Source organism: Scaptodrosophila lebanonensis, unplaced genomic scaffold, assembly GCF_003285725.1.
Source record: "Scaptodrosophila lebanonensis strain 11010-0011.00,11010-0021.00 unplaced genomic scaffold, SlebRS2 tig00000024-arrow-pilon, whole genome shotgun sequence".
Classification (NCBI taxonomy): domain Eukaryota; kingdom Metazoa; phylum Arthropoda; class Insecta; order Diptera; family Drosophilidae; genus Scaptodrosophila; species Scaptodrosophila lebanonensis.
The window spans coordinates 21,179,842-21,194,634 of record NW_022060538.1 but is presented as its reverse complement, the minus strand read 5'-3'; the positions used below and the strand labels follow the sequence as shown (position 1 = coordinate 21,194,634).

Here is a 14,793-nt window from a genome sequence, read left to right as displayed (position 1 = left end):
CTAACAAGTTCCACAAACATACACGCACTCGCACCTGCGGCAACAAGGATAAACAGAGGGGGGGAGGGGGAAAGGGAGGTTGACAGAGAGTAGTGTATGTAGTTGCCTGTTCCACTCGTAATTAGCAAAGATCGAAGTGATTTAATTACTTGGGTAAACTTTTAACATTGTCTACATGGCATACAAAACTTGCGCACTTACACATACCATACATAATCATACTATATGCCTACTTTTGGCAAAAGTGTGCAAGCCAAATTGGCAACTGCACACACACACACACACACACACACACACACACACACACACACACACACACACACACACACACACACACACAGAGACACTCATGCTCCCGTTATTACGAGCTGTTTACCCAGCACAAAAGTGCTTATGTCCTGGTCGTGTCTTTGCACCAAAATTGCCAAGTTGCTTATCGAAATCAGCTATGGCAACATCATCTGGCCGAGGGGAGAGGCAGGGGCAGGGACAGGGGCAGCAGTAACATCATCAGCAGTCGCGTTGTTATCATTGATGCGAAATGATTGTAATTAGAGTTTGCCAACGGCGCATGTTTCGCCAATTGCTCTCTCCCTCTTTAATTCTTCGACACCCTCTCGTTCTCTCTCACACTATCTATATCTCAGAGTCTCCTCTAATAAGCTTCTAATTATCCCAAAAACTTGGGTAGAACAAACAACCAACGATATGCGCTATAAACTTGCGCTTGTGCTAAATACATTTAAATCTAAAGAAATGCCTGGCGTCGAGCGTGAACTGCACTGTGGGCGAAATGGGCGTGGCACATGATGTCATATCACATCCTGTGCGTGTGTGTGTGTGTTTGCTCGGGTTTGTGTGAGTGTCGCTGGGGACAGGCTAATCACTTGTCAACCGAAAAACACCCGCTAATCAGGCTTATTTGTTTGCTGCCATGATATCTGTGCGTGTGTGCGTGTGAAGTGTGGGTTTTTGTTCTAGGGTATGGGGTGAAAGGGTGTGTATGGATTTGACTTTTTGGCAAACATGAGTTTTATTAAAAGCGACAACATTTTGTGCCACGACAGTCAGCCATTGCGCATACGCCACGTATGTTAGGCTGTGCCTACAGACCTTAACTCCTTTTATGTGCATTTTGACTAAAGTGGAAGCGGGTACATGGAGTTCATTGTGAAGCATGTATAGTATGTAACTATACACCTCATTCTGTTTGTACGCGGTAGATTGATTCCAGAAAAAGTCGTGTGAAAAAAGACATTGATCATATGTTATTTTAAATCGTGCTTAATGGAATAATGGCGGGTTACCGCATATAACATATTTAGTTCTCAAACCGTGTAAAAACAGAATTAGGTGTGTTTTAAAGATATTTGTTTCCACTACTTACAGTCTTTAATTTACTTAGAGTCCAACATGGAATCTGGAACCGTGTTTGTTTGGAACAGGCTGTCATTTGTTTCTCTAGCTTGTTCAATTAGTTACCCACAGACACAAGTCGAGTGGAAGAGCTTGTAGTTGGGCTTAGTTGTGTGACCATTTTATTTAACTTGAATGCAATATTTAAACCATGAAGGTATTTCAAAAGTCCCTTGGCAACCTCTGTTTCCATTCATTTTTATTTGATCTCACCTCTTGAATTGTTAGCCATTCATTTATGTGATCTTGTGTATCATAGAATGTTTATTATTGGTAACGATACCAAGATATATGTATGATATAGTTTAGAATAGGAATATAATGTGAAATTACGATGGCGAATATTAGCATATGCAGCTAATTCACTCTGGTTCGACGGCTTCTCTCTGCTTCTTCTTCTGACTGCTGACTTCTGCTTCTTTCTTTACGGCTGACAACTTACTACTGACTACTTAGTACATTTCTACTGACTGCTTAAAACCAAAATGAGCACCGAGTACTGATGGCGATGCTGCTTCTAGGTGTTCCGCCATTCTCACTATCCTGCCTTCCCATCTTACATTTATTTGTCTGTACATAAGAGCAATACTTGTTTCTTCTTCTTTTATTATTGCACACTCGCACATTCCCATAAACAAACCGTCTCAATTAACATTTATTTTCGAGCTATACTCTCCCGGCTGCAGGGTATTCGCTGCGTGGCACACCTCCTTGTGCACGATTCCCCCTTGCGGCCCTGCTGCGTGCTGGTGTGCGCTTTGTGGTCGCGTCACTCAGTCACCAACACACCCAGCTAAATGTACAAATAATCTAATTAGTTTTATGCTAATTAGTGCGCGGCTTTAATTTAATAAAATATTATAGCGCATTATTCGGGACTCGTGTGTGGCGCGCAACATAGAAAAGATTTCCAGTTCAGCTGATCTAGCAGTTTTAAGAGGCAGCCCCTTTGAAGCTCACATGCGACTCAAATTGTTAACAGGTTTGAATAACTTGTTAATTTAATGATTATTTATTGGCATATTTATTGAATATTAGTAAAACATTTCGGTTAAACGGATATAAATCGAAAATGTACAGTAATAAAGGTTAAGTAGCGTAACGCTCGTGTGCAGAAATAATAATTGGTTGCTGCTTCGCCTGCATTGTGTCACTCGGACGCAGGAACTACATTCTCTCTTAATGACAAGCCTATAGATTGTAGGCCTGCCTTATCACCAAATCAAAGTAGGTGTCATTATCGATGGAAGCACTAATGCTAGCATAGTAGTTGACGAACTCCTCCTTGGTGATAATGCCGTCCGGGTTGGGAGAACCAACATCAAAGTTATGCAAGAAAGTTGTCAATATTTCTTTTTTGGTCATGTCACCACTCTGATATTTCGGATTATCATCCACAGAGTAAACTTTTTCGAAATCAGCTACCGTTATGTGCCCGTCCTTATTCACATCCATTTTTGAAAAAGCCTTCTCAATGCTGTCCATACGAGAGTTGTTCAATGGTGGCTGCAATTAATAACAACATTAACTGAATATTTCATCTTTGCAAATACTACTGCAATTCAGTAGCGGATCTTACAAAATTTCACTTTAAAATAAGAACTCAAACATTTGACAGAAACGCGTTCAAATTGTGACAAATCATTTCGAAATAAAAATCTTTACCGAAATGGTAATATTTTTAAAATTATTTAATAGAAGAGTGCGAATAAATATATTTTGAATTTGCAAACATATACAAATTCTTTTTTTAATTGAATCAGAATGGTTATGTTGTACCAAATAGTTTTTGATAACAAAAATGAAGGTCCGAAAACCACTAAACCCGTATTTATATGTTGCATGCTGCCTATACATTGATTCCCTACCTCTACATCTGTATAACAGCTTTATGAAGTAGTGCCCTGGTTTTAATGAAACTTCATGATACTTAGGTTTGAATAAGATGTCTCAAATGAAAAAGTTGTCCTAATAAGATGATATGCATATAGATGCAGAAATAAAAGCCTGCATACCAAGTCTAGTATTCCTAGCTGTTTTGCTTCAATAGTTTTTGATGTTCATGCGAACGGACATATACTTCTTTCACGGACATATACTTCTTTCATATACTTCTTTCTCTGTTACGATTAGCGTTTAGACTTTCGAGTAGGCACTTCAGTCCGATGAATACTACAGTGCTACAAATCTATTTATGCCTACGTAGCTTTAACATACAAGTATGTTTGCTTTTATAATTTTTTGTTGTGGACTGAGGTTGTTTTGGAAAAGCTAATTCTGAATGCATAATATTCACGAGGATCAAGGTATTTGGAGTAACTTACACGCAACTTAAGCAGAAACTCTGACATGTCGATGGTGCCATTGCCATCGGCATCAAAACTAAAGAGGTGTGGAACGGATTCATTATTATATCGATTTCAATGGACTGATTGAAATGCGGCTGTACTTACCGCTGGAACAATTCGTTGACCTCCGGATCAGTCACATCGATGCCTGCGTGCTTGATGCCCTTCTTGAACTGCTTCAGGTTTAGTTTCCTGTTGCCTTCATGGTCCATAATACGAAATGCTCTGCCAGAGAAAGGAAGAGAAGTGAAATTTTAATTGAACACAAAAGCCGCAGAAATTGTTTAGAAAAATCTATACAAAATATGTTTATATTAATGCGGCAGGAACAAAGAGAATATGGCCCGACAAATGTTGCGTGGCGTTGGTTCGTTCGTTCGACTGTGTGTTGAATGCGAGTGCATTGAATTTTCCGGTTGGCAAACAAACAAATTGCATAAATAGAAATGAAAATGCGCGCACGCCACGCCACGCCGCGCCACGCCAATATGGCAGAGCCAACCGGCCAACCAAACAGCCCGCCGAAGCCCCAGTACATACATATGTAGGTACATACATATGTTGATGTTGGATTTTGTACAAAATGTCTATATATTCAAAACGGGAAATTGTTAACAGACAGACAGCCGGCCAGCAATCGGACCAGGCGACCATACCCCTACAGCCGCATATGTCCGTTTGGCTAACTGTCCGGCGTATGAGCTGGAATTGAAATAAAAACTAACGTAGAGGTTGTGGGGGAATGGTTTGTGTTGTGGCTTTTGGTCGGGGGTTGAGCATGGGGTGGGGTTGGGGCAGGTGATGGGCAGGGGCAGGGATCACGAACTAGAGAAATCCAATTATGTTTGTTTGCATTCAGTCAGCGATTTTTGCCACACCCTATACTCCGCCGATTCGTCAGCGTGGCAGGCAACGCCATAGTTATAGTTTTTTCCCGTTTGCACACACTTGAAAGAGCTTTCGAAATGTTAGTTCAACATGCACTCCACATATTTGCATGTGCCTAGTTGAAAACTGAGTGTATGGCAGCAAGGGCTGCCAACAACCCTTTGCTGCCGCCCTGCCAGTTGAGAGTGCGCTACAAAGGTCAGGAAAGTAACTTTCAGATGGCACATCGCAAATTTCAAATTAAAGTTGCATAAATCCTGCCCGATGTCATTTGCAATATCCCTACGATCAAAAAGAATAAGAATGTGAGATTTCTCTCCACAAGAAATGTGTGTACAAACATGTGTATGTGCTTCTGCGCCGAAGATTCCAGAAGTACGTTATTAATACTATAGACATATATGGATTAAACTAGTTTTGATTTCGTTTATCAATATTTCACTTTTTCACATTCTTCATAAACAATTCTATTAAAGAATTTAATATTTTAATAACAATCTTAGTTCGTAACCCACCCTTTTCTGCAACATTTTTCTATATTTTTCAATTTCTGTATCGTAGTATAGAGGGCATTCATTTTAGAAACTCGTCGATACCATGCTTGCCTTCCACTAATACTACACCCATATATCCTTCTACTCCTGCAGCTCATTGCTCACTTCGCCTCGCTTTACTGCGATGTTCCGATCCGACCACGAGTACTCAACAAATTCATCATTTTAATATACTCTGCGACCGCTGCCACGGTATGTTGCGTTTTACGAGTACAAGTACAAGTGGTGGCATATCCATGAGGCATACCCCCCACCCACATAGTTTGGTAATAAATATCTTCCACAAACATGGCTATGTGTATGTGGGTGCGAATTGTGTGTGGGAGCTCTATTGGTTGTTACTCTGAGGTTGAGGGCAGTGCGCGAAAAATGCACATGAAAAGTTTTTAGCCACAGCCTCTGACCTCGGGCCGGCAAAAATTACACAAACACGAGTATCTACTTCGATGTTCTTGCCCGGACTCATGTAATTGAAAGTTTTTGAGACTCAAGGTAACTCGTTTTCTTTGCGGCAGCTTTGTATGATTGGCACACCAGTGAGTCAGTCACTCAATCACTCTCTCACTCACTCACTCACTCACCTGGCCATGCCCAAGATGCCTGTGGCTCCACGACTGAGGCATTGCAGACGCAATTTGTAAATTGGATCCTTGTCCATACCATTGGTGAGCTCCCTGCTCGATACGTTCTTGAGATAGGCCTCCTCTGTGTATTTGTCCTCGCGATGCATCATCTAGAATGTGGAGGGAAAGAGTAGTGATGTTGAGATTGCGGCTTTGAGTTGTGGTCGAGAGTGCTTTTATGTCAACGGTAATTAATCGCCTAGGAATTTTAAGGTTTTTCCTTTTATTTTTGTCTGTGAAGTTTCAAATTTCGAATTTCATATGAGAAAGAGTATGAGTTTAAAGTGCACGGTTGCTTGAAACTAAAAAGAAATATTTGCTTATTTTTAGTTTTTTAAGCTTCTGCAAAGGTTGCTTCTCTTTCTGATCGAAATTGAAATCGAATCGATTTTACTTAATTTGGATTATGAATCAATTCAATAATTACTTTTGATTCCTTCGAGAAAGCAGATGTGGAAATACAAAAGGGAAGTGCTAGGAAGCTAAAACGTGGATTTAAGTTTTCTTTCAATAAGAAGCGGTTTTCGAAAGTGTTAACTCATAAAAACTAATAAACTTTTCTGGAAATTAAATACATACACAAGTACATATGCACACAAATATAGAATTGTAAACTAAAATATTTAGCCCAGCAGACGGGCTAGATCTGGGAGTAATAAATGTAAAAACCTCTGTGGTGATTGGACTGCTGCTGCAGTGTTGGCTGCAACTAGAGTATGGAGGTTTAGCCGCGAAAATTAGAAAAACAATATCACTCAACCGGACTTGCGCGAGAAAGCAATAAAATGCATCCAGACGGGCCATATAACAGCTGATCTCATTCCCAGTGAGTGGCATCCGCAGCTGGATAAAGCCTACCAGAATAAGCCTGACGTTCGGTTTAAAAAAAATAGGGGGCGCTGCGTCAAAATAAATCGAGTTGCATACTTTTAGGCACGATTTGTATTTAAAATGCCAGTCAATGCGTATCCTGTTCATCAAAACTTCAACAGCACCACTCCCGAAAGCTAAAGTACAAGACAACAACAATTATGGGCATACTGCAACGAACAAACTTCCCTAGTGGGCCTGATCTAAAACGATGGCGCAAGTTAAAGAGAAAATAAAACGGAAAAATGTAAACATTCGTTGTCTTCAAGCAGAGTATTTGAATTTGAATCTGCAAATTATTATGTAAAAACAATTTAAATCTATCTGAACCGATCACATAAGAAGCTGCCAAAGCTTACAATGACAAAGGATTTCAACATATGTTTACAATTTTTCGACACTGTTCAAAAATTTTAGAATAAACCAAATCAGAGCTTAAATACATTTCGAATTATTCTCTCCTTAAGTTTTTATAAATGAAATGAATTTGGTTCTCCAATAACTAAGGTAAATTAATATTTACTACTGTTCTGCTTTCGATTTTCAACAGTTTTGAAGACAAAATTTGTGAAATTGAACATACAAGTATATTGTAAATATATTATTTATTTAGTAGAGCAGGTGTTGAGTTAAGCCTGATTAAGGCTGTCAATTAGTTGTTTATTTACGTAACATTTAGAAAGAATATTAGACGCCCTCTTGGTATTGAACTTTGCATTATAAATCTCTACTATTGTGGGTGAAGGGGAATTAATTAATTCGTACCTTCATTTGCATGTGGCTTTATAAGCCGTGAATTGGCCCATGGCTGTTTCATACTTTGTTTGTCTGTAATAATTAGTTATCTGTCTGTCTATTTGTCTTATTATTACAAGTTAATTTTGTGTGGCAGAGGCATTAAGTCGTTCAGGGCCTGTGGCTATTACAGTTTAAAATTTGCTTCTTACACACCGCACCGCGTGCATCGCAAGCTCAATATAAATTTTATTGAGAATCGTCAAAAGACTCACTGAACGACTTTCGCTTCTGATGGCGCATAAGTAACGGTTCACTGCCACTCCCTCATAGCCGTCAAAGGCTTGCCAGAATATTATCTTAATTGCTGATGTATGTATGTATTTATTACATAATAGTTCACAATTACACAGCAAGGCAATGATCCCACGGGTCTGAGTTTACACATACTTTAATGCGTATATGTACATACATAGGTAGATACATACATATGTATGTGTTTATAGATATCAGATCCAATGAACTGTGTCGACTTGAACCCCAACTAGTTGATTAGAACTCAAGAGTGTCAGTTCGCCTCAAGACTTTAAGCATGACATCATTATAATAGTAGCAAGCTCCATCCCACCTATACACATAAGCACTGAAGTGGGTCAACACATCATTGCAAATAGACACACATACCCACACCCACACACCCACACAAATGCATCAAAGCATAAATATGTGAATGTGGGAATGTATTGACACGCTTTGCTTAGGTCGTCTTTAAATTGAAAGAGTTTTTGAATGCAAGAATGAATAACGCTGCAATTGTAAATGGAACTTCTGAGGGCCAGAAATTTCGACGGCCTTCAGGCACTGGCGGACTAGTAGCTTTATAAATAAAATAGCCTTTAAATAAGGCAAAAGTGCGCAGGAATACACAAAGGCAATGTAAAGGTCATGCATTGATTTTTGTATGCACTAGTAACGACAACAAAGGTAGTAACAGCCACAACAACAAAGGGACTATGATTGCGATAAATCACGGACCCTTTTTGAAAAAGATGTAAACGTAAATGCTTTATGGGTCCCCCGTCTGCCATAGGCCGTAGGTTCCACATACATGTCCATAAATATACTTCGCCTGCGCCTGACTTGTTATATTAAAAATACATTTTTATAGTGCTTCTTTGGTGCTTAATCATGGCTGAATATTCATTCGGATAATCTTTCCTCATTCTTTCCAGCTCTTTGGAGAGAATCCTATATGATTCCCCTTTACGGAAAACATCATGAACAAACCTGGTGATGCCAGTTACGATTGGGTATTCCTTGATAAAAAATACACGTATTAATATATGTCCTCCATGGTGGCCATGCGCATAACATAAAGCTGCACCTGCGGTAAGTGCCTGTAGAGCTTTGTTACTTCTGGCTTGCATGAAATTGTGAAATACTTGTAGTGTGGGTTCAGTGTAGAATTTCAAGGAAACCTACTGCTCAGAAATTTGTGTCCCATCCACTGATGACACAGTAAGATTAACAACAACAATGAGCTTTGTTGCTGTCTAATAGCTGGCGTGCTAATTAATGATTTCGAATGGCATTTAAGTGTCGAAAACCCAAGGGGTGTGTGAAGCACGCAACACGCACGGCTCGGGCACAGGGGCTGTCAAACTTTAAAGCTTTGGTGGCGCCGGCAACACATGTTGCGCAACACTTGCAGTTGCAGCCGGCAGCTGCAATAGCGGCGCAGTACTTGGCTGTGGAGCTTCAAGGCCACGCAGGCTTTAGCTTTGACGGTCAAGGTCGGCCAATGCCGACACTGTTCAATTCTAACGAGATCCTAAGTAAATGTAAATTAATTGATAAGCTAGATTTGCTCTGTCTAGACCACGAATGGTACATTATCATATTGTTATAGATAAAACCTCGATAAACAGACATGCTCTCTTATACAGATAATAATGAGTTCGGCCTTAGATGCCGAACATAACACCAACATTTTCGTAGCTGGCAGGCGCCAGCTTAATAGATAAGGATGTGTAAGTACACAAATCATTAGCTCAGGCTCGCCACCGCGCTGGATGAGCATGCTGCGGCTGGCTAACATGAGCTACCTGATAAAGTACGCACACATGGTAGAAGATAAGGAATCGATGATAGTATGTAGGCGATAGCATAAGAACTAGGATAAGAATTTATATATAAATAAAGCAGTCGAGCTATCGACGTTGTTCATTCATCCACAAAACTTTGTCGCGTATTATTATCCTCCCACCAATCCTGCTCCGCTAAATACAGACACATATCGATTTTAAACTTATTTGTCTAAATTATAAGCCACAAGCAAACAAAAATAATATTTAACATGTCAGCAGGACAGCCCTCTCATACCCCACAACGCATGATAGGAAAGCAACCAAAAGCAGCCGCAATAACTACAAATATTGTCTGTACAAGTATGTCTGTTTCTTATTTCTTAACTTACATTGCTATCTTCAAATGAGACTCTTAGCTGGTGGCTTTTTTTGTATTTCAAAATGTTGCAACTTTTCACAATTCACTTTGCAAGCACACAAGATTTCGCTTATACTGTCGTTCTCGTAGTAGTACGTGTAGAGTGAGCCAAGCGTTGGAAACGAATGACGAACATAGCTGGCTCAGAATGTCAGGCAAGCGAGGCAGTCGACGTCGACGCTGCTGCAGTTTGTCTTTGTTGCTGTTGTTGTTGCTGTTGTTGTTACTATTGCCCCACCCCATGCCATAAGAGGCATCCTTTCGCGCCCCATGCTGCTGCACTGTGTGCCAGCTTTTGCTGCAAAAGTGGAAAACTAATGCGTCGCAAAAATGTGCAAGAAAGCTAACTGCAGCTTTTGGCTGCCAATTGACAAATGCCTACTATAGTATATTATCAGTTTATGCATGTGTGTGTGTGTGTGTGTGAATGTGTGTTGTTGTTGTTGTCTTTAGCCAAAGGGCGAGCTTTTGACGCTGCGCATTTGTTTAGCGACATTTGTTGCGCTTTGTTGATTCTCCTCTCACCTACCTATCTACTCGTACCTACCTACCAAAGGCTCGCTTGGCTTAGTCGTCGATTTGGTTTTATGATTCAACACGGGCATTATCATAACCGTTATGTGGCGGGGAAGTCCATAAAATTTATGTGCTCATATCATGCGACCGTTATGTCAAATTGACTGGCGCTTTATGTTATATATATGTATGTAGTATGTACGAGTATGCTGTATGTCTGTATGTTCTTGTTAAACAGTATTGACGACAGTATTTGCGGTTGTTTCTTCAACCACAAAAAAACACACCTCAGTAACCTTGCTAATCACATACAAACTACACAATTAAAGTCATGTAATTATATGGACTAACGAAGCAAGATTTGCACATATTTCTCATTTCAAAACTGTTGGATGTCAGTTAAATATTGAATCACAATTGCTCGTAATTTCCAAGCGTTTTAATTGAACGGTACGAGCCGATAATATTTCCGATATACAAGTACTCTGGCGCCTCATGGAAAAAACGATGGCCGATAACCTGCTTTTCGATGCCAATGGATTGATATTCGATAGTACTTGTATTGTCGTCGATGCTGGCCAGACAGACACACTACAAAATATTCTGCAGTCCTATTGTTGCCCCTAAGTGTTAAGATATGTGAAATATGCCTACTTAATTTTCTTATTTATAACTATTAGTCTATTAAGGAGCAAAGAGCCTACTTTCGATTTTGAAAATTTTGCCAAAGCTTTTAAATTTTGAATTGCTTTGATTTCACTTTTAGTCAAAACTTTATTCTGATGGCCTAATGCGTCGATTTATTCTGAAAGTTGCTTTCTTTGAAATGAGCCGTGCAGTTTCTATGGAAGTTATTACCAAAGAAGCAGATCTGCGAATACCTTTGGTGAAAATGTTTTCAGACGAAAGACATTACAAAGGAGTCAACAAAAATATCACAATTTTTGTATTTTATTGTGACTGCTGATGCAAAGTGGTGTGTGTTTTCAAAACGATTTTGTATCGTATCGTAAAGAAGGAAGTAGGCGGTTCGACACTTGTGAGCGATGTATTGCCAAATAAAATTTTAATTATCAACCACTAAATAATTACTTAGTTACTTCGTTCTTCTGTCGTACGAGTCCAAAAAACAAATATAGGAGTACATAGATGCGCGAATACTAACAACAAATACAAAGTTTAGTGAAATGGCATTATAAGATGGAATGGAATGGAAATGGAATTATAGCTTGGCAGCTACAGTGAAAACTCCCTTAATGGCCACCTCTTCTATGCGGAGAATCTCTTCGGCAGACACTTCTAAAACATTCGATCGGTGTATAAAGTATTTAAGTATCCCCTTGAGCGGACAAAAATTGGTCGGCTGTGAGTGTCCGGCCAAGAGAGTTTTCACTGTATAAGGTGGAGGCCCAGCCCTTTTCCCGCAGTAAGGGAAATTTGTTTGTTAGTTTACCAAAAAGGTTTAACAAATTTTGATTAAGCTTTTCAATTGCTGCTGTGCTGGTCGCCTAATTGCCACACATTTTTATGTAGGGTTTTAAATAATTTAACTCGGAACAAATAAAAGCAAATAGTTGTCTGCAATAACTACTGATCAATCAGTTAATAAAGTCGAATTATAATTTCTTAAAAAACAAACCTACTAGAGGTTGCATCAAACTTTAATTGAAATACTTATATGCACATATTAGGAAAAAGCTGCGCCTATGGGAAGTGCCTGTAAAGCTTTAAGTTGCACTTTGCTTGCCCGACATTGTGAAATTGTTGGCTTGTGGGTTCAGTTTGGAATTTCAAGCTGCTCAGAAATTAGTGTCCCGTGCACTGAAGACTCAGTTAGACAAGCAACAACGATGTTGGCTTTGTAGCTGTCTTTAGTAAAGCAGCCTTTGTAATGGCGTGCTAATTAATGAGCAAATGCCATATGAGTGCCGAATAGCCTGGGGGTGTTTGAAGCTCAGGCGCAGGGGCTGTCAAACCTTAAAGCTTTGGCGGCGCCGGCAACACATGTTGCGCAACACTTGCAGTAGCAGCCGGCAGCTGCAAGAGCGGCGCAGTACTTCAAGGCGATGCAGGCTTCAGCTTTGACGGTCAAGGTCGGCCGACGGCGGCACATATCGATTTTACAGTTATTTGGCAGGCAGTGCCCAAATCACAAAACGCATACGCCATGTATGCAGAAGCAAACGTAAGGTAACGAAGCGTGGAACAGAAAAATGAAAGGGACACCAAAACACAGATACAAGCACAGATACGCAGAAGCGCGTACAGATCACGCGCAGAGCTGACAAAAGCAGTGGGAAGGCCCGAAAATCGCATAACGAACTGCGACAGAACATGAAAAATAAATTATTGCTTTATTGAGGGTAAACAAAAAGACAATTTAACACGTCAGCAGGACAGGCTTGAGTGCCGGCACTGTCGCAGCAGCATCAGAAACTCAAGGCAGAAGAAGCAACAGAAGCAGGGAAATAGAGAGAAACAGGGATAATGGCAAGTAAAACCATGTGTGAGCCAAGGCGACAAAGGACCTGAACGAGGATGGGGATGATGCATGAAAGCAGCGACAGTCTCTGGCGAAATAAAGCAAATAGGTCACGTCCAAAGACAACATCGATTAACCATAAATTGCGAGTTAAGCAAAAAGCAACGACCAACGAGGCCGTTGCCATGGGGTCGCAGGATGCAGGACGCAGGACTAGCGCGTCGGCGTGTGAGTTTAAGCATGATTTGTGCACAGCGTCGTCTTTATGACAGCGGACACATTTGCGCGAATATAACTTTATACGCATGTGAGTTACATTCTGTATATATGTATGCACATATATGTATACAGTAACAATAACAGCAGGCATCTTTGTTATTGTTAGTTCTGTTGCCGTTGTTGTTGTTGTTGACGCCAACAATGGCGGAACGCCGTTGAAAGTAAGCGCGCCTGGCACTGACAACGACATCGACACCGCTCCAAAGTGCGATAGAAAAGAAACCAAAATCAACAACAACAACAATTGACAGCATGCATCTTTGTTTGTCTGTCTATCTGTGTGGGTGTGCCAGAAAACTTTCACAATAATTAACAGGCATGTCGATTATTTCTTGACTTACATTTCTACCTTCGAATGAGACTGCCAGCTGGTGCGGTTGTATTCTATATTTCAAAATGTTGCAACTTTTCACAATACACTTTGCAAGCACACAAGATTTCGCTTATATTGTCGTTCTCGCAGTAGTACGTGTAGAATGAGCCAAGCGTTGGAAACGAATGACGAACACGGCTGGCTCAGAATGTCAGGCCAGTAGAGGTGGGCAGGAGTCGTGTGTTCAGTGGTGGCACGCGTGCCCGTGTGACAAAATACGCAAAAGATGGATCCCAGTATATCGATACTTCGATTCTTTTCAGATATTGTTCGTATCTAGCACACAAATCGAAAAGTCGATCGTTTTCAGATATAGTCCATATCTAGCAACCAAAATTCGCTCTAAAAGTAATTGAAATACAAGTATTCAAAGATACTCCGGGACAGTCGCGGACTGAAGAAATGATTGAGAATTGTCCGGGAAAACATCAGCCGCATGCCCCAAATTTGCGATCATACCATTTATTATAGCGCTAGTGGTGGGAAACTGGCGTTTTCATATGTTGCACTAGAGTTGCCGCAAAAGCAAAGACTCGCAGCAACACATTACCGATCAGTGTTGCCAACTTTTCAGAAGGAAAAAAAGCGGTTTTTGACGGGAAGACAGGTGAATTAAAGCTAAAAAATATCTCAAAAAAGCGTAAAAAAAAGCTGAATTTTGTTCACTAAAAAGGCTTAGCAAATTAAGTTTATAAATGTTTTTTATCATCTTGGTGATAATTTATATTTATTTATAGAAGATGTATTATATTATCTAATTCATCATATTCGTTGGAATCGTTCCCATATGAAATACTTGTGCCAATCATATTCAAATAATTTGTGAAATTTGAAATACTGCGCACTTTTGTAATAAAGAAGTACTTTATTTCAACTAAAGCTGCCACTTTATCACATTTTTTTACATAAATGTTGGTAAAATTACAAAAAGCGGAAAAAAGCTAAATAAAGTAATACCGATATCGAAAAGCCCAAGAAGCTCTTCTCTTGAATGCTATAAACGCCTCAACCGACGGACAGTTCGGTAATTTAAAATTACTACTAATTTAAAATCGTATTGAAGGACCAGATTTGTTATTTTAATGAAGATCTATAAAAAGAATTAAGGTTCTTGCCATAGTGTCGAGCAGTAGTATGAAACAGTTTTTAATGCACATGGGGGGAAACCTATTAAAAATAGTTTACAAACTGCAATTAGTTCGTT

General features: G+C 39.9%; 1 protein-coding gene across 3 annotated transcripts; it reads right to left on the bottom strand.

Annotated features, from left to right (window-relative positions):
• Positions 1 to 2,405: 2,405 nt before the first annotated feature.
• On the bottom strand, positions 2,406 to 13,692 carry LOC115620609 (calcyphosin-like protein). Of its 3 annotated transcripts, none has more exons than XM_030513924.1 (5): positions 13,558 to 13,692; positions 5,788 to 5,939; positions 3,870 to 3,989; positions 3,741 to 3,798; positions 2,406 to 2,922 (listed from the first exon to the last, which is right to left on the bottom strand). In XM_030513924.1, exons 2-5 carry the CDS (start codon positions 5,937 to 5,939, stop codon positions 2,608 to 2,610), a joined length of 645 nt encoding a protein of 214 aa, XP_030369784.1. In that variant the 5' UTR covers positions 13,558 to 13,692; the 3' UTR covers positions 2,406 to 2,607. The 3 variants fall into 3 exon arrangements, with proteins under 3 accessions (XP_030369784.1, XP_030369783.1, XP_030369785.1); XM_030513923.1 differs by lacking the exon at positions 13,558 to 13,692 and adding an exon at positions 9,911 to 10,048; XM_030513925.1 differs by lacking the exon at positions 13,558 to 13,692 and adding an exon at positions 6,499 to 6,589.
• Between the last annotated feature and the right edge of the window lie 1,101 nt (positions 13,693 to 14,793).

Excerpts from the sequence above, each read along its gene's own strand:
- LOC115620609 (XM_030513924.1), bottom strand. The coding sequence starts at position 5,939 with ATGATGCATCGCGAGGACAAATACACAGAGGAGGCCTATCTCAAGAAC. Across the intron at positions 3,799-3,869 it reads GTCAACGAATTGTTCCAGCG|TTTTGATGCCGATGGCAATG; the intron begins GTAAGTACAGCC and ends ACACCTCTTTAG. Across the intron at positions 2,923-3,740 it reads AGTTTCTGCTTAAGTTGCGT|CCACCATTGAACAACTCTCG; the intron begins GTAAGTTACTCC and ends TATTAATTGCAG.